The sequence below is a fragment of the Heptranchias perlo genome, chromosome 44 (assembly GCF_035084215.1).
Source record: "Heptranchias perlo isolate sHepPer1 chromosome 44, sHepPer1.hap1, whole genome shotgun sequence".
In the NCBI taxonomy this organism is placed as follows: domain Eukaryota; kingdom Metazoa; phylum Chordata; class Chondrichthyes; order Hexanchiformes; family Hexanchidae; genus Heptranchias; species Heptranchias perlo.
Genome location: NC_090368.1, coordinates 3,227,920 through 3,245,181, shown reverse-complemented (window position 1 = coordinate 3,245,181; position 17,262 = coordinate 3,227,920). Strand labels below are relative to the sequence as shown.

At 56.3% G+C, this 17,262-nt stretch overlaps 2 protein-coding genes across 2 annotated transcripts in view; both read left to right on the top strand.

Moving 5' to 3' along the window:
* Window positions 1–837: 837 nt before the first annotated feature.
* Window positions 838–7,624, top strand: LOC137306600 (interferon-stimulated 20 kDa exonuclease-like 2). Its single transcript, XM_067975899.1, has 4 exons — window positions 838–909; window positions 3,604–4,485; window positions 5,156–5,356; window positions 6,118–7,624. Exons 2-4 carry the CDS (start codon window positions 3,742–3,744, stop codon window positions 6,229–6,231), a joined length of 1,059 nt encoding a protein of 352 aa, XP_067832000.1. The 5' UTR covers window positions 838–909; window positions 3,604–3,741; the 3' UTR covers window positions 6,232–7,624.
* A 2,549-nt stretch (window positions 7,625–10,173) lies between these two features.
* Window positions 10,174–17,262, top strand: part of LOC137306680 (aggrecan core protein-like) — a 39,590-nt gene continuing 32,501 nt past the window's right edge. The window contains exons 1-2 of the mRNA XM_067976024.1: window positions 10,174–10,271; window positions 10,605–10,826. Of these exons, the coding sequence (XP_067832125.1) occupies window positions 10,174–10,271; window positions 10,605–10,826 (320 nt within the window). The remainder of the gene's footprint in view (window positions 10,272–10,604; window positions 10,827–17,262) is intronic.

Below are 17,262 nucleotides of genomic sequence, written 5' to 3'. Positions count from 1 at the left end.
TTCCCTCCCCCAACTATTTTCCCCCATTCCCTCCCCCCACTCTTTTCCCCCATTCCCTCCCCCCACTCTTCCCCCCCCATTCCCTCCCCCCACTCTTTTCCCCCATTCCCTCCCCCCACTTTCCCCCCCATTCCCTTCCCCCCACTCTTTCCCCCCATTCCCTCCCCCCACTCTTTCCCCCCCATTCCCTCCCCCCACTCTTTCCCCCCCCCATTCCCTCCCCCCACTCTTTCCCCCCCCATTCCCTCCCCCCACTCTTTTCCCCCATTCCCTCCCCCCACTCTTTTCCCCCATTCCCTCCCCCACTCTTTCCCCCCATTCCCTCCCCCCACTCTTTTCCCCCATTCCCTCCCCCACTCTTTCCCCCCATTCCCTCCCCCACTCTTTCCCCCCATTCCCTCCCCCCGCTCTTTTCCCCCCATTCCCTCTCCCCACTCTCCCCCCCACTCTTTTCCCCCCACTCTCCCCCCCCACTCTTCCCCCCATTCCCTCCCCCCACTCTTTCCCCCCCATTCCCTCCCCCCACTCTTTCCCCCCCATTCCCTCCCCCCACTCTTTCCCCCCCATTCCCTCCCCCCACTCTTTCCCCCCCACTCTCCCCCCCCACTCTTCCCCCCATTCCCTCCCCCCACTCTTTCCCCCCCATTCCCTCCCCCCACTCTTTCCCCCCCATTCCCTCCCCCCACTCTTTCCCCCCCATTCCCTCCCCCCACTCTTTCCCCCCCATTCCCTCCCCCCACTCTTTCCCCCCCATTCCCTCCCCCCACTCTTTTCCCCCCCATTCCCTCCCCCCACTCTTTTCCCCCGGTCCCGCGCTCACCCTCACCTGACCCCGGAAGCGGACGCCGCTCTGACCCGGAATCGCAAGCGCGGGCCCGGGCCTAGCGGTGTCGGCGGCGGCGGCTCCCGGTGAGTGAGGGAAAGGCCGCGGCCCGGGGCGGGACAGCCGGCGGCTCAGCGTGTTGTGGGAGAGGGGCCGGGGGACAGGCCCGGCTGAGGGTCAATCCCCGGCCCTCGAGCACCGGCTCCGGACTCGATCCCCGGCCCGGGCCCGCGCCGACCCGCCGGGGGGGGGGGTGACCTCAGGCCTTCAGTGGTCGAATAGCCAGTCTCACCCATGGGGGTCAGGATGTGATGCCCTCCATGGTGCAATAGCCCACTTCACCCATGGGGGGGGGGTTCTGGGATGTGATGCCTTTAATGGTAGAATCGCCAGTCTCACCCATTGCTGTCAGGATGTGATGCCCTCCATGGTGTAATAGCCCACTTCACCCATGGGGGGGTTCTGGGATGTGATGCCTTTAACGGTAGAATCGCCAGTCTCACCCATGGGGGTCAGGATGTGATGCCCTCCATGGCGCAATAGCCCACTTCACCCATGGGGGGGGGGTGCTGGGATGTCATGCCTTTAATGGTAGAATAGCCAGTCTCACCCATTGGGTCTAGAATGTGATGCCCTCCATGGTGCAATAACCCACTTCACCCATTGTGGGGGGCATGGGATGTGATGCCTTTAATGGTAGAACGGCAAGTCTCACCCATGGGGGGGTCTAGAATGTGATGCTCTCCATGGTACAATAGCCCACCTCAACCATGGGTGGGGATGTATTACCAGGGGTGGGAGGGAGCCCATTTTGAGGGAAGGGGTCCGGGCTTGCGATGCCCCCCATGGTACAATATGCCACTGAACCAATGTCCGTGGGGACTGCGCCTGAGGTACGGGGAGGTGGAGACAGGGCTTAGTTGTGATGCTTCCTGCAGTTGAATATGCCGCCTACCTCACATGTGCATGATGGTAGAGCTGCAACTGGAGGCAGCACCTCCAGGGGGGACGGGGCATAACTGAGGGAGATTGGGTGGGGGGGGTGACAGAGGGAGAACAGGAGGTCAAACCTAGCTCCGTTGAAGATCGTGGGTTCGAGCCCCACTCCAGAGACTTGAGCCCCATAATCCAGGCCGACACTCCCTCCCAGTGCCGGTACTGAGGGAGTGCCGCGCTGTCGGAGGTGCCGTCTTTTGGATGAGACGTTAAACCGAGGGCCCCGTCTGCCCCCCTCTCGTGTAAAAGATCCCACGGGCCACTATTGGAAGAAGAGCAGGGGGGAGTTCTCCCCCGGTGGATTAGCCAATCCCTCAACCAACATCACTGAAACAGATTATTCGGCCAGTACCACATTGCTGTTTGTGGGATCTTGCTGTGCGCGAATTGGCTGCCGCGTTTCCTACATTACAACAGTGACTGCACTTCATCGGCTGTAAAGGGCGTCGAGACGTCCTGAGGTTGTGAAAGGCGCGATAGAAATGCAGGTTCCTTCTTTACAAAGTTGACTCTCGATGCCCTCCGGAGTGGCCTGGCACGCCGTCCGATTGTTGGAACAGCTATGGAGGGGCAGCGAGTGGGTTCTCGCCGGTGTTGTACGATTCCAGATGTTCTGTCTGGACACAGCCCGGGTTCGGGACGGACTGAGCCTACGATTGTGCGTTTTCTGTGCGGGTTACATGGACACGGGTGTGAAAATCTCTCACGCCCCCGCTGAGATGTGCAAGATATTTTTAATTGCCTCTTGGGGCATAATGTGATAACTGGTCATATGTGCAGGCGAACTGTCACAATGGTGTCACCTTTACACAGTTTCCCACTTGCCTTCAGCGTGAGGGGGACACAGCATTAAACTCAGCTCCTTTGCAACGCGTATGGCGACCTTGTTTGGCCGGCTAAGGGTTAATGTAGGCTGCCTTTTCTTTTTGGAACTTTTGTCAGTCAAATAATTCCTCAAACCTCCTCCGATTTGCAAATGGGCCGCCTGGTGTGGGACTGAACCGTACGCAGGGTTCCCCAGTCTGTGCTGAGTTGCTGTGATTACCTTCAGTGCCCATAGGCTGCGAGGGGGGTGGGGGCAGAGAGGAGGGAGGGAGGGAGGGAATCAGCCAGGGTCGCTGATCTGGATCGGCCCATTCTGGGTGGCGGTCACGTTTGGCAGTGGACAGGCACTCTCCGTCTCACCCCACCCCCTCCCGGTTAATTGTCCAAAACTCTGTTCTCCCCCCGCCGTATCCCAACTCGCAGCCAACTCCCGTTCACCCATCACCCACCCCGCGCTCGCTGACCTACATCGGCTCCCGGTCCGGGAACGCCTCGATTTTAAAAATTCTCATCCTTGTTTTCAAATCCCTCCATGGCCCTCGCCCCCCCCTCCCGATCTCGGTGACCTCCTCCAGCCCCTACGACCCTCCGAGATCTCTGCGCTCCTCCAATTCCGGCCTCTTGCCCGATTTCCATCGCTCCGCCATTGGCGGCCGTGCCTTCAGCCGCCTGGGCCCTGAGCTCTGGAATTCCCTCCCTAAACCTCTCCGCCTCTCTCTCCTCCTTTTCCCCCCAGGACGTCCCAAAACGCTTTACAGCCAAAGAAGTACTTTTTTTTGAAGTGTGGTCACTGTTGTAATGTGGGAAATGATGAAGGCGTTACATAATTTTAAAGACCTCTATCAGGTCACCCCTCCGCCTTCTCTCATCTAGAGAAAAGAGCCCCGGCCTGTTCAGCCTTTCCCGATAGTTAGAACCTCTCTCAGTTCTGGGACCATCCTTTTTTATTTTGATTTCAGGTAGCGAAATGGCTGCCGTTGGCCTCTGAGTTCCGGTGCTCGCAGAGGAGCTGGGGACCGAGTTCACAGAGCGTGGGGCTGGACTCTCGCCCCTCCCTCCGACACCGGCTCGTAACGTCTCCGCCGGCTGCCCGCGCCATGTCTGACTTGACGCTGAACCTGGACTTCTCGACCGGTGCAGCCCAGAAATGCGTCCTCCCTAACCCCAAGCACAAACGCTTCCTGAGGCGTCGGAGCTACCTGGAGAGAAAGGGCTACCTCAACAAGAAGCAAGGGGCCAGGATGCCGGACGCTCGCGACAGCTCGCAGCCCCCGGCGTGGATCGCCGCCTCCCAGCCGGGCCAGGCGCTTCTCTCCGGCTTCCGCGCCGCCGCTGGCGTCACCAACGGCCCAGGTGCCCGCCTCGGCTCCGGGACCCTTCAGAACGTTTGCCGGGACTCGCAGCAGTGGAAGCTGTCCCCGGCCGCCGCCCCCCACCACCACCACCGGCGCCCCGAGCCGGCTGAGGCCTCGGCCAAAGCCGGCCGCCCGGGCCCGGGGGGCAACGCCAGGCTCTACGGGCGGGAGGGCGCCCTCCCGCCGGAGAGGGGGCTGCTGCTCAGCGAGTGCCAGAGCGGGCTGCCGCCGATCGGCCAGGCGGCCCCCGCCGCCGCCGACAAGCCCTACAAATGCGTGGCCCTGGACTGTGAGATGGTGGGCACGGGGCAGGGCGGGCGGAAAAGCGAGCTGGCCCGGTGCAGCGTCGTCGGCTACGACGGGGACCTGGTGTACGACAAGTACATCTTACCGCCGAACCCCATAACGGATTACCGTACCCGGTGGAGTGGGATCAGGAGGCAGCACATGAAGAGTGCCACTCCCTTCAAACTGGCACAGAAAGAGGTGAGCCTGGGCAGCAGAGGTGGGACTGTGAGGGGTCCGGGGTTTGTGGGGAGGGGGGAGCTGTGAGTGCCGGGGGCTACGAGAAGAGGCCTGCGATCATTCATCCGTGCCACAGGAACAGGAGGAGGCCATTCAGCCCCTCGAGCCTGCTCCGCCATTCAGTTAGATCTTGATCTTAACTCCATCTACCCGCCCTGGTTCCCTAACCCTTAATACCCTCACCCAACAAAAATCCCAGTTCTGAGTTCAATCGACCCCCGGCCTCAACAGCTTTTTCGGGGGAGAGAGTTCCAGATTCCCACTCCCCTTTGTGTGAAGAAATGCTTCCTGACATCACCCCTGAACAGCCTGGCTCTAATTTTAAGGTTCTGCCCCCCTTAGTTCTGGACTCTCTCCCACCAGAGGAAATAGTTTCTCTCCATCGACCCTATCAATTATCTTAAACCCCTCGATTAGATCACCCTCTATACTCGAGGGAATACAAGCCCAGTCTGTGCGGCCTGTCCTCGTAATTTTACCCCGTCTCATTCTGGTGAATCTGCACTGCGCCCCCCCCTCCAAGGCCGGTATACCCTCCCTGAGTTGCGGTGCCCGTTTAATTCGACTCCTTCGTCCTTTGCCGTGCTTGTCTGCAAACCTTTGGTGTTTTTACGTCCTCCCCCGTTTGCAGATATTAAAGATCCTGTGCGGGAAGGTCGTGATTGGCCACGCGGTGCACAACGATTTCAAGGCACTGAATTACTTCCACCCTCAGTCGATGACCAGGGACACCTCGAAGATCCCGCTCCTAAACAGGAAGGCAGGCTTCCCCGAGAAGGAATCGGTGTCACTGAAAAGGCTCACGAAACAGCTGCTTCACCGAGACATTCAGGTATGCACAGCCCCTCGACAGGAACCTTCAGCTCTTGCACCTTTTACTTATAAATCGCCGACCAGGCCTCAGCTGGAGTATTGTGTCCAATTCTGGGCACCGCCCTTTAGAAAGGATGGCGAGGCCTTGGAGAGGGAGCAGAGGAGATTTACTAGAATGGTACCAGGGATGAGAGACTGGAGAAACTGGGATCGTTCTCCTCAGAGCAGAGAAGGTTAAGGGGAGATTTAGTAGAGGCGTTCAAAATCACGAAGTTTTGGTAATCCAGCCAGTCCCACTCCCCACTCGGAGGGGCGGGACTAGCTGGATTGCTCGTGCGTGGAGCTGGCACGGACTCGATGGGCCGCACGGCCTCCTCCTGTGCTGTAACCGCTCTGCGAAGGGTTTTGATAGAGAAGATGGGGGGAGAAACTGTTTCCAGTGGCGGGAGGGTAGGTGAGCAGAGGGGACAGATTTAAGATAATTGGCAAAAGAACCAGAGGGGGAGATGAGAATGTTTTTTTTTACACAGCGAGTTGTTCTGATCAGCGATGCACTGCCTGAAAGGGCGGTGGGAGCAGGTTCGGTCGTAACTTTTCAAGTATTGATCCAATTCGAGAGGGGAATCGGATAAATACTTAAAAAGGAGAATTTTTTGCAGGGCTCCGGGGGAAGTGGGACTAATCAGACGGCTCTTTCAAAGAGCCGGCACGGGCAGGACGGGCCGAGCGGCCCTGTGAGATTCCGTTTTAACTCTCCTCCCGCTTCTCGTGTCTCCTCAGGTCGGGAGACAGGGTCACTCGTCGGTCGAGGACGCTCGGGCCACAATGGAACTGTACAGACTGGTGGAGGTTCAGTGGGAGCGTGAGGCAGTCGCGCAGCCGGGACAGAAGTAGCGGGCGGGCGGGCGGGGCGGGTGCTCCCGCGCCCCCGTGTGCGTAGGGGGTAGGGCGGGCGGGGCGGGGGGGGGTGGCAGCATCCCTCCCGTCGAGGCATAGCGCCCGCCTGCGATAAACCCAGAATCAGCTCTACGCCACCTGGTCAGCCACGGAACTAACAGCATTTGGATCCTCCCAACGACTGTGGCTTGTGGACACGTGATGCATAATCAGACGACTCGAGAGGCGGCTCTAGCAATCGAACTCTGGGGCTAAGGGGCTGAAGTACTGAAATTGTTTCTTTTTCGCACTTGAAAAAGGTGTAAAAAAAAACCTTAATTCCCCGTCCCACCTGTTCTATTTTTTTTAAAGGCTTTAATTCCCCCAGAGGCATTTAGCCTTTTTTTTTATATATATAAAAAAAAACACACAAGCAATTTTTGTACTCCCGGTTTAATTGCAAAAAAAATAAGAACCTTTTAACCTCATTGTGTCGGGTTTTCCTGAGACGGGGGGAAACGAATGGCACTCGGACTTTCGAAGCCCGACTTAAGAAGGACGTAGCAAAGAGGTCGGCCTTTCCTGTTCCTCAGCACAGCGGTTCCGACCGTGCCTTAATCAGGATTACCCCACCCCCCGGCTCTGCGATTGTTTTTTGGGGGCCGTGACTGATCGTAAGGCGAGCGCCCCCTCTCGCGAGGCGGCCGGTGGCGGTGGAGCGTCGGAGAACGCCGACATTCCGTCTGCCGGGGAAGGGGTGGGGGCCATGAGCCATCTGGGGCAGACGGCACTTGAATCTGGGAGGCACCTGCCCCTTTTTTCCCCGGGGGTGTTTGGGCTTTTGTCGGCCGTGGCTCGGTGAGCAGCGCTCTCCCGCCTCTGACTCGCAAGGTGGCGGGTTCGAGTCCCCGCTCCAGAGACCTGAGCACAAAACCCAGGCCCACACTCCCGGTGCCAGTACTGAGGGAGCGCTGCACTGTCAGTGGTGCCGTCTTTCGGATGAGACGTTAAACCGAGGCCCCGTCTGCCCCTCTCAGGTGGACGTGAAAGATCCCACGGCCACTATTTCAAAGAAAAATTCTCCCCGGTGTCCTGGGGCCAATATTTATCCCTCAACCAACATCACTAAACACAGATGATCTGGGTCATTACCTCATTGCTGTTTTGTGGGATCTTGCTGTGCGCCAATTGGCTGCCGTGTTTCCTACATCACAACAGTGACCGCACTTCAGAAAGTACTCCATTGGCGGTAAAGGGCTTCGGGACGTCCTGAGGTTGTGAAAGGCGCTATAGAAATGCAGGTTCTTTCTATACAGCGCGCCAGAGGGAGGGACGAGGAGCCCACACAGACGCACTAGGCCTTTCCAAGCACGGTTGGCCAGCCTCGTGCCCAGTTGGCTGATCTCAGATCGGGCAGCTGCCGGGAATTCCCCTCGGCCCACCCCCAACCCCCCGCCTTCGGTTGGGGGAAGGGGGTGGGGGAAATCGGCCAGAGGTTCCCACTTGGCGGAACCCGCTGGAAGGGTGCAGTGCCGGGCGATCGCCCGTAAATCACTGGGGCCGCTGTTGCCTTGTCTGTCCGGGTTTCAGAGTGTTGGGGGGAGTGGGTGAGGCTTTGCTCAGCCTCTTCCCCCGCAGCCCCCTATCACGCTGCACTCTCTCCCTCCGCCTGTCGCCCGAGGCACGTTCACCCCACCGTTGCCAGGTCCCCAAACAGATCAGGCAACCTCAGGTCAGCGCCAGAAATCCACAGCCTGTGCCCGTACGACGGCAGGGGACTGGAAAGGTCACATGGTCGGTGTACCTCTCCGACCCCCCCTCTGTACCTCTCCGACCCCCCCTCTGTACCTCTCCGACCCCCCTCTGTACCTCAAACCCCCCGCTGTACCCCTCAAACCCCCCGCTGTACCCCTCAAACCCCCCGCTGTACCCCTCAAACCCCGCTGTACCCCTCAAACCCCCCGCTGTACCCCTCAAACCCCCCGCTGTACCCCTCAAACCCCCCACTGTACCCCTCAAACCCCCGCTGTACCTCAAACCCCCCGCTGTACCTCAAACCCCCCGTTGTACCCCTCAAACCCCCCACTGTACCCCTCAAACCCCCGCTGTACCTCAAACCCCCGCTGTACCTCAAACCCCCCGCTGTACCCCTCAAACCCCCCGCTGTACCCCTCAAACCCCCCGCTGTACCCCTCAAACCCCCCGCTGTACCTCAAACCCCCCGCTGTACCCCTCGGACCCCCCGCTGTACCCCTCGGACCCCCCGCTGTACCCCTCGGACCCCCCGCTGTACCCCTCGGACCCCCCGCTGTACCCCTCAAACCCCCCGCTGTACCTCAAACCCCCCGCTGTACCTCAAACCCCCCGCTGTACCTCAAACCCCCCGCTGTACCCCTCAAACCCCCCACTGTACCCCTCAAACCCCCGCTGTACCTCAAACCCCCCGCTGTACCCCTCAAACCCCCCACTGTACCCCTCAAACCCCCGCTGTACCTCAAACCCCCCGCTGTACCCCTCAAACCCCCCGCTGTACCCCTCAAACCCCCCGCTGTACCCCTCAAACCCCCCGCTGTACCTCTCAAACCCCCCGCTGTACCTCTCAAACCCCCGCTGTACCCCTCAAACCCCCCGCTGTACCCCTCAAACCCCCCGCTGTACCCCTCAAACCCCCCGCTGTACCCCTCAAACCCCCCGCTGTACCTCTCAAACCCCCGCTGTACCCCTCAAACCCCCCGCTGTACCCCTCAAACCCCCCGCTGTACCCCAAACCCCCCACTGTACCTCAAACCCCCCGCTGTACCCCTCAAACCCCCCACTGTACCCCTCAAACCCCCACTGTACCTCAAACCCCCCGCTGTACCCCTCAAACCCCCCACTGTACCCCTCAAACCCCCCACTGTACCCCTCAGACCCCCCACTGTACCTCAAACCCCCCGCTGTACCCCTCAAACCCCCCGCTGTACCTCTCAAACCCCCGCTGTACCCCTCAAACCCCCCGCTGTACCCCTCAAACCCCCCGCTGTACCCCTCAAACCCCCCGCTGTACCCCTCAAACCCCCCGCTGTACCCCTCAAACCCCCCGCTGTACCCCTCAAACCCCCCGCTGCACCCCTCAAACCCCCCGCTGCACCCCTCAAACCCCCCGCTGCACCCCTCAAACCCCCCGCTGTACCCCTCAAACCCCCCGCTGTACCCCTCAAACCCCCCGCTGTACCCCTCGGACCCCCGCTGTACCCCTCGGACCCCCCGCTGTACCCCTCGGACCCCCCGCTGTACCCCTCGGACCCCCCGCTGTACCCCTCGGACCCCCCGCTGGAGCCAATCTCCACTCTGTTACTGCACTGCGCTCCCGTTTGGGACGCAGGTTTCATGTCCTTTATAAACATTCTACCCCGTAACGTACACTGTTACGTTTCTCTAAATTTCAAGTACCCCCCTCCTCCCCCCACCAACTAATAACTTAGTGCAAAGAAGTACCTGAGGACGCCACACGGGTAAAAGGGCAGTCCCTCATCTGATCTCAACCGAGGCGGCTTCATTGAAAGGGGGGCGGCCAATATTGGCCTCCGTTCCCCCCCCCCACCCCGCTTCCCTGCGTCGATTGTGGGGGGAACAGACTCAGGGATCGGACGTGTGAGGTACGGGCAGGGTGCCAGAGGGCGGTTAGTGCCCGCCAGGGACCAAACCCGCCCCCTTTCAGACATGGAGGGTGGAATACAAGTGATCGACAGGCTTGTCTTTTGAAAGTTGGGGGCGAGGACCCTCTTTAATTATCGTTAGTTACTGACGGACTGTGGGTTTTGACCTTTGATTTTAATGTACAGTATTTTATGAATGAAAGTAAAAAAAAAAAATTCTGTATTTTACAATGGTTTGTAATATAGAATTCCTTGTAATCGTAAAATTTGCCTCAATTCTGTCTCTTTGATGCGGGACTCTTTATTGTACTGAAACGACCAAATGAAATTGAGAATTAAGTCCCCAGGTTGTCTCTTACTGCGGTGGTTCGAGATGCCTCCGTATTTAATCGTTCCGGGGACGTGGGCGCCACTGGCAAGGCCGGCATTTCTCGCCCGTCCCCAGTTGCCCCCTGAGAAGGTGGTGGTGAGCCGCCTTCTCGAACCGCTGCAGTCCATGTGGTGAAGGTGCTGCTAAGTCGCGAGTTCAGGACTCCTCACGGTCTGAGCCAAATAGCCGCTTACTCTCGGTGCCAAGACAGGCTGCCTGATCCCACGGTCGAGGCTCGCTGACTTTCAGGTAAACTCGCTGAGCGTCTGCAGCATACCCCGACCACTGGGGTGGACAGCATTGGACCAACCATGATACTATTGCACAGTGCAGTCCCATTCAGTAAGTTTTTACATTACTTCACTGACTCCCATTCTTTGAAGAGGCCGCTCCACCTCAGCCCCACGCTGCCGCTCTTTGGCCGCCCGGTGCGGAGGGCAGGCTGAGGGCAAGTCACAGGACCTTCTCCCGGGCCTGGCCGAGGTCGACGTCCGCAGGTCCAGGTGGGACGGGGCCCGTGGGGAGAGTGGGTCGTTCCGGCTGCCTGTGGCCCTGGAGAAGGAGCTTGCAGTGTCTGCTGATACCCCGGAGGCCCTCCGCGACCGGTGGGCACCGCGGGGCAGACTGGATACTAGGCGCAGCATTATTACTTAATTTCATAAGTTTCCTTTGCTTTTTCGGCTGAGTGCCTTATTAATTGTGCCGCTCCGAAAAGGAGGCGCTTTCGTTTGGTCTCCTTGGTGAGTGAGAAAAGGCCGGAGGGGAGTGGGATTCCCAGGCCTGTTGCTGTGAGTTGGAGCCGCACCAGAGCTCGTGTCTCCTCCCGGTCAGTGACGGAACCAGATCCAGCCATGGACAAGGAGGCCCACACACTTCAGGTACGTCATGTGAACTTTTCCAAAACACCAGAGGGGCCACAAGTGTGGAATGGTGGAATAAGAGGCCCGCTGGGGCTCAGGCTGACTGTCAGGAGCTTCACCAGATCGATGCCTGGGATGAGAGGGTTGTCCTATGAGGAGAGGTTGAGTAGAATGGGCCCATACTCCCTGGAGTTTAGAAGAATGAGAGGTGATCTTATTGAAATGTATAAAATTCTTAGAGGGCTTGACAGGGGAGATGCTGAGAGATTGTTTCCCCTGGCTGGAGAGTCTAGAACTAGAGGACATAGTCTCAGGATAAGGGGTCGGCCATTTAAGACTGAGATGAGGAGGAATTTCTTCACTCAGAGGGTTGTGAATCTTTGGAATTCTCTACCCCAGAGGGCTGTGAAGGCTCAGTCATTGAGTATATTCAAGGCTGAGATCGACAGATTTTTGGGCTCTAGGAGAATCGAGGGATACGGGGATCGGGCAGGAAAGTGGAGTTGAGGTAGAAGATCAGCCATGATCTGATTGAATGGCGGAGCAGGCTCGAGGGGCCGAATGGCCTACTCCTGCTCCTATTTCTTATGTTCTCACTCTGTATCTAACCTGTGCTGTACCTGCCCTGGGAGTGCTTGATGGGACAGTGTAGAGGGAGCTTTACTCTGTATCTAACCCTGTACCTGCCCTGGGAGTGTTTGATGGGACAGTGTAAAGGGAGCTTTACTCTGTATCTAACCCTGTACCTGCCCTGGGAGTGTTTGATGGGACAGTGTAGAGGGAGCTTTACTCTGTATCTAACCTGTGCTGTACCTGCCCTGGGAGTGTTTGATGGGACAGTGTAGAGGGAGCTTTACTCTGTATCTAACCCTGTACCTGCCCTGGGAGTGTTTGATGGGACCGTGTAGAGGGAGCTTTACTCTGTATCTAACCCTGTACCTGCCCTGGGAGTGTTTGATGGGACAGTGTAGAGGGAGCTTTACTCTGTATCTAACCCTGTACCTGCTCTGGGAGTGTTTGATGGGACAGTGTAGAGGGAGCTTTACTCTGTATCTAACCCTGTACCTGCCCTGGGAGTGTTTGATGGGACCGTGTAGAGGGAGCTTTACTCTGTATCTAACCCGTGCTGTACCTGCCCTGGGAGTGTTTGATGGGACAGTGTAGAGGGAGCTTTACTCTGTATCTAACCTGTGCTGTACCTGCCCTGGGAGTGTTTGATGGGACAGTGTAGAGGGAGCTTTACTCTGTATCTAACCCGTGCTGTACCTGCCCTGGGAGTGTTTGATGGGACAGTGTAGAGGGAGCTTTACTCTGTATCTAACCCGTGCTGTACCTGCCCTGGGAGTGTTTGATGGGACAGTGTAGAGGGAGCTTTACTCTGTATCTAACCTGTGCTGTACCTGCCCTGGGAGTGTTTGATGGGACAGTGTAGAGGGAGCTTTACTCTGTATCTAACCCTGTACCTGCCCTGGGAGTGTTTGATGGGACCGTGTAGAGGGAGCTTTACTCTGTATCTAACCCTGTACCTGCCCTGGGAGTGTTTGATGGGACAGTGTAGAGGGAGCTTTACTCTGTATCTAACCCTGTACCTGCTCTGGGAGTGTTTGATGGGACAGTGTAGAGGGAGCTTTACTCTGTATCTAACCCTGTACCTGCCCTGGGAGTGTTTGATGGGACCGTGTAGAGGGAGCTTTACTCTGTATCTAACCCGTGCTGTACCTGCCCTGGGAGTGTTTGATGGGACAGTGTAGAGGGAGCTTTACTCTGTATCTAACCTGTGCTGTACCTGCCCTGGGAGTGTTTGATGGGACAGTGTAGAGGGAGCTTTACTCTGTATCTAACCCGTGCTGTACCTGCCCTGGGAGTGTTTGATGGGACAGTGTAGAGGGAGCTTTACTCTGTATCTAACCCGTGCTGTACCTGCCCTGGGAGTGTTTGATGGGACACTTGCTTTTATCAGAAGTACCTCTTGCAGCACAAAAACTCACCACAAAAATATAAATTAAAAAACAAACAGCATTGCTGCAGATATTCCAAATTGATTTTTTTAGGTTGAAGACTGCCGCAGAGTCCAGCTGCATGGAGCTGGGCCGAAGTTGGATTGAGGGGGAGAAAGCAGCTGACTCGCCCTGCACGGCCGGATTACCACATGTACAAAAGAGTCACGTTCGCTGCGTGAAATGCTGCGGTCAGCACATCTCCCTAACCTGCTTTAGGTGGCAATTTCTGCACTGCTGCATCAATAATGCATCGCAGTGCTGCAGCGAGCAGCAGCGCAGGCTGCAGCCTCCTCCCTCCTGCACGTTTGTCCCTACTGCCGACCTCAATCGTGGCGGCAGCCGTGAACCATAGTTGGCCTCAGTGCCCTGAACCGAGTTTCGGGCGGGGAGGGGGGGGAAGTCGGTAAAAAAAAAACAAGGAAAGAAAGAACTTGCATTTCTATCGCGCCTTTCACGACCTCAGGACGTCCCAAAGCGCTTTACAGCCGATGAAGCACTTTTTGAAGTGTGGTCACTGTTGCAGGCAGCCAATTTGCGCACAGCAAGATCCCACAAACAGCAATGTGACAATGACCCAGATCATCTGTTTTAGTGATGAATATCGGACCAGGACACCAGGGAGAACTCCTCTGCTCTTCGTCTTTTACGTTCTTCTGAGGGGGGCAGACGGGGCCTCGGTTTAACGTCTCATCCGAAAGACGGGCACCTCCGGCAGTGCTGCGCTCCCTCAGTGTTTAAAGAAACGAAACACTGATGAAGAACTCTCGGACACGGGAAACGGGGACAGCTAAGAACTAACCAGAACGGCCGAGATGACCTTGAACCTTGGGCTCCGGAAAGAATAAGATCCCGTGTGGCTTTCTGTCGTCCTCGTTGTCACCTCACTGAACCGCGGCACGGAGAGGAGCTGATTATCTGCTAATCGGCCTTTTGGGAACGAGGTGTCGCTGACGATCCACAGCCCCCTCCAGCTCTGCTCTGAGCCCGAGATAAATTAATCGGGCTTCTTTTACGTGCGTCCATCCCACGCTGAGTCCCAGAAACAGGCCGACTCGGGGAAAGCCTTTCACTGCTTGTCTGCCTTTGTGGTGTCCAAAATTTTCATTTCTCTGCCAGTCTTGTCCCTGATTTTAGAATTCTCATCCTTGTGTTTAAATTCCCCCTCATCGTGGTCTTGTAACCTCTTGCCCTACACATCAGCCTGCATTTATATAGCGCCTTTAACGTAGTAAAACGTCCCGAGGCTCTTCACAGGACCGATTATCAAACAAAATTTGACACCGAGCCACATAGGGAGATATTAGGACAGGCGACCAAAAGCTCGGTCAAAGAGGTCGGTTTTAAGGAGAGTCTTAAAGGAGGAGAGAGAGGCGGAGAGGTTTAGGGAGGGAATTCCAGAGCTTAGGGCCCAGGCAGCTGAAGGCACGGCCGCCAATGATGAGGCGAAGGGAGTGGGGGATTGCCCAGAGGCCAGAATTGGAGGAGCGCAGAGATCTTGGAGGGTCGTAGGGCTGGAGGAGGTTACAGAGATAGGGAGGGGGCGAGGGCCATGGAGGGATTTGAACACAAGGATGAGAATTTTAAAATCGAGGCGTTCCTGGACTGGGAGCCGATGTAGGTCAGCGAGCACTGGGGGGTGATGGGTGAACGGGACTCGGTGCGAGTTAGGATACGGGGGCAGCAGAGGCTTGCTCCTTTCGGGCCTCCTCCCCTTCCCCATTGACAGCTGTAGGATTCCACTCTCTGGATTTCCTTTTAAAATCCTTTACGACCCCCACCCCCAACCTTGAAACCCACCCAAAGCTTCAGGCCGCCTCTCCTAACCTCTCCTCTGGCTCAACGCCCATTTCCCCTTGTGACTGTCAGGCTCCTCGGGACACGGTGCTACGTTAAAGGCTCTGGATAAATGCAAGTTGTTGATGGCGGGGGGATGCCTGCAGCTCTCTGGGTCCTCAGCCAAGGCGGTGCATGTGCGTTAATGGCTCACCTGTGATGCCCTCCATGGTCGAATAGTCTGCTGGCACCCACTGTCTTGCACATGAAGATTGCTCACAGGGTTACCCCAGAACCAGTGAAACGCTATCCCAGCACTGTGGGAGCTGAGGTTGTACCTAGCTTTCACTCGTTCTCGATTGCCATTCTATGGGGATTCACAGTACAACTCCTCTCCCTGAGACTGCAGAGACACCCCCGCCCCCCTCCGCTATCCAAATGTCAGCCGAGGCTCAGTGGGCAGCACTCTCACCTCTGAGTTCCAATGTCGTGGGTTCGAGTCCCCACTTGAGACGAAAGCCCAGGCTGACACTTCACTGCAGTACTGAGGGAATGCTGCACTGTCGGAGGTGCCGTCTTTCAGGTGACACGCTAATCCGAGGCCCCGTCTGCCCCTCTGAGGCGATGGTAAAAGATCCCACGGCCACTATTGGAAGAAGAGCTCGGGGAGCTCCTGGCCAATATTAATCCCTCAACCAACATCGCTAATCCGGTCATTTATCACATTGCTGTCTGTTGGATCTTGCTGTGCACAAATTGGCTGCCACGTTTCCCACATTCTAACAGTCACTATATTTCATTGGCTGTAAAGAGCTTCGGGACGTCCTGAGGTCGTGAAAGGCACGATAGAAATGCAAATCTTTTTATTAAACTGAGATTGTGCCTTTATTTTATAACCGGTTCAGGGACTCTCACTGCACCAGTGTGACAATTCCACCCCCGTCCCACTCCCCTCCCAGCTCCTTGGGAGCAAGAGAGACAACGTTAGCCCCAATTAGAGCAAACGTTCACAGCTAACATTCATCCGCGCCTCAGACGCCCCAGTGAGAACGAAATCTTTTGTTCGCCCAGAAGGGACGGAAATCAAGTGACAAGTGGTTCATAGAAAAGCAAAGGAAAGGCAGCAGAAAGAGGTAAAGACACAGAGTTAGCAGAATGAAAAGGGAGCAAAAAGACCCACCTGCTGGGCTCGGGCCTTTCTAGGGAGCTCAGTGCTGACATCATGCCCTGGCACGATGGTGATTTGGCTCGCTCTCCCTCGGCTATGGTCAGGTCTGATAAATGGTGAGAACGTCTAAACGTGGCCAGCTGAGAGAGGGGGCCACACAGAGCAGCATTCAGAGGCAGATCGAGGAATCACCTCATAACACGAGACAATGCGCGCAGAAACCAATGCCAAATTGGTGTCAAAACCAACAGCCAGGAAATCTCTCATGTAATATGTGCTTTGAGTCATAAGCATCCGTAATTATTTTTAAAAATCGCAGGTATCCTGCCCAACCTCCGACTGTCACAACCTGTTCATGTATTTCCGGCAGTATCTGACATTGAAACTATTTTTTATATTCGTTCCTGGGATGTGGGGGAGTCCAGGACAGGGGGGCATAACCTTAAAATCAGAGCCAGGCCATTCCGGAGAGAAGTTAAGAAACACTTCTTCAGGCAAAGGGTGGTCGAAGTGTGGAACACTCTCCCGCAAAAAGCAGTAGACGCTCGCTCAATTAATCATTATAAATCGGAGAACGATAGATTTTTTGCTAACTGAAGGGATATGGAGCCAAGGTCGGTGGATGGAGTCAGGATACAGATCGGCCATGATCCCATTGAATGGCGGAACAGGCTCAAGGGGCCGAATGGCCTAATCCTATATATAAATGCAAGTCTTCCCTTTTCATGGTCATTTTTTATTTCCAGATTTTCTTCATAAACTGAATTCAAAATTCTCAAACTACCGCAGTGGGATTTGAACTCACGTTGTACTGAATTATTAGTCCAGGCCTCTGGATCACTCGTCCGAAACATAACCACCACGCTACCATGCCCCTAAAATATAAACATTTAGAATGAAAATCCCCTATGTAAACAGTTGCCTGTCACGGTGTCGTTGCATGCTCTGGCCAGTAGATGGCGCTGTGGAGCAGGTTTCCGAAGCCCCTCCCCAAGCTCTTGTCACCACCTTGTGTGTGGAAAAAAAAACTTGTATTTATCAACTGACCATGGACAACATTGCGAGAGGGAATTTACGGTGATTTATAAAAATGCTTCCCTCTCAATAAACGAGAGCACACACTGCATAGTCTCTCTCATCCACTTCCCCTATCGCATCACACGCATGACGGTGCACAATAGAAGTAAAAATTCAGAGAGCAGAGCAGAAGAAATGTTGATGCTTTAAAAAAGAGAACAAA

Bases quoted from the DNA above. Each gene is read 5' to 3' on its own strand.
- LOC137306600 (XM_067975899.1), top strand. From the start codon at position 3,742: ATGTCTGACTTGACGCTGAACCTGGACTTCTCGACCGGTGCAGCCCAG. The intron at 4,486-5,155 runs GTGAGCCTGGGC...CCCCGTTTGCAG, and splicing joins TCAAACTGGCACAGAAAGAG to ATATTAAAGATCCTGTGCGG. The intron at 5,357-6,117 runs GTATGCACAGCC...GTGTCTCCTCAG, and splicing joins TGCTTCACCGAGACATTCAG to GTCGGGAGACAGGGTCACTC.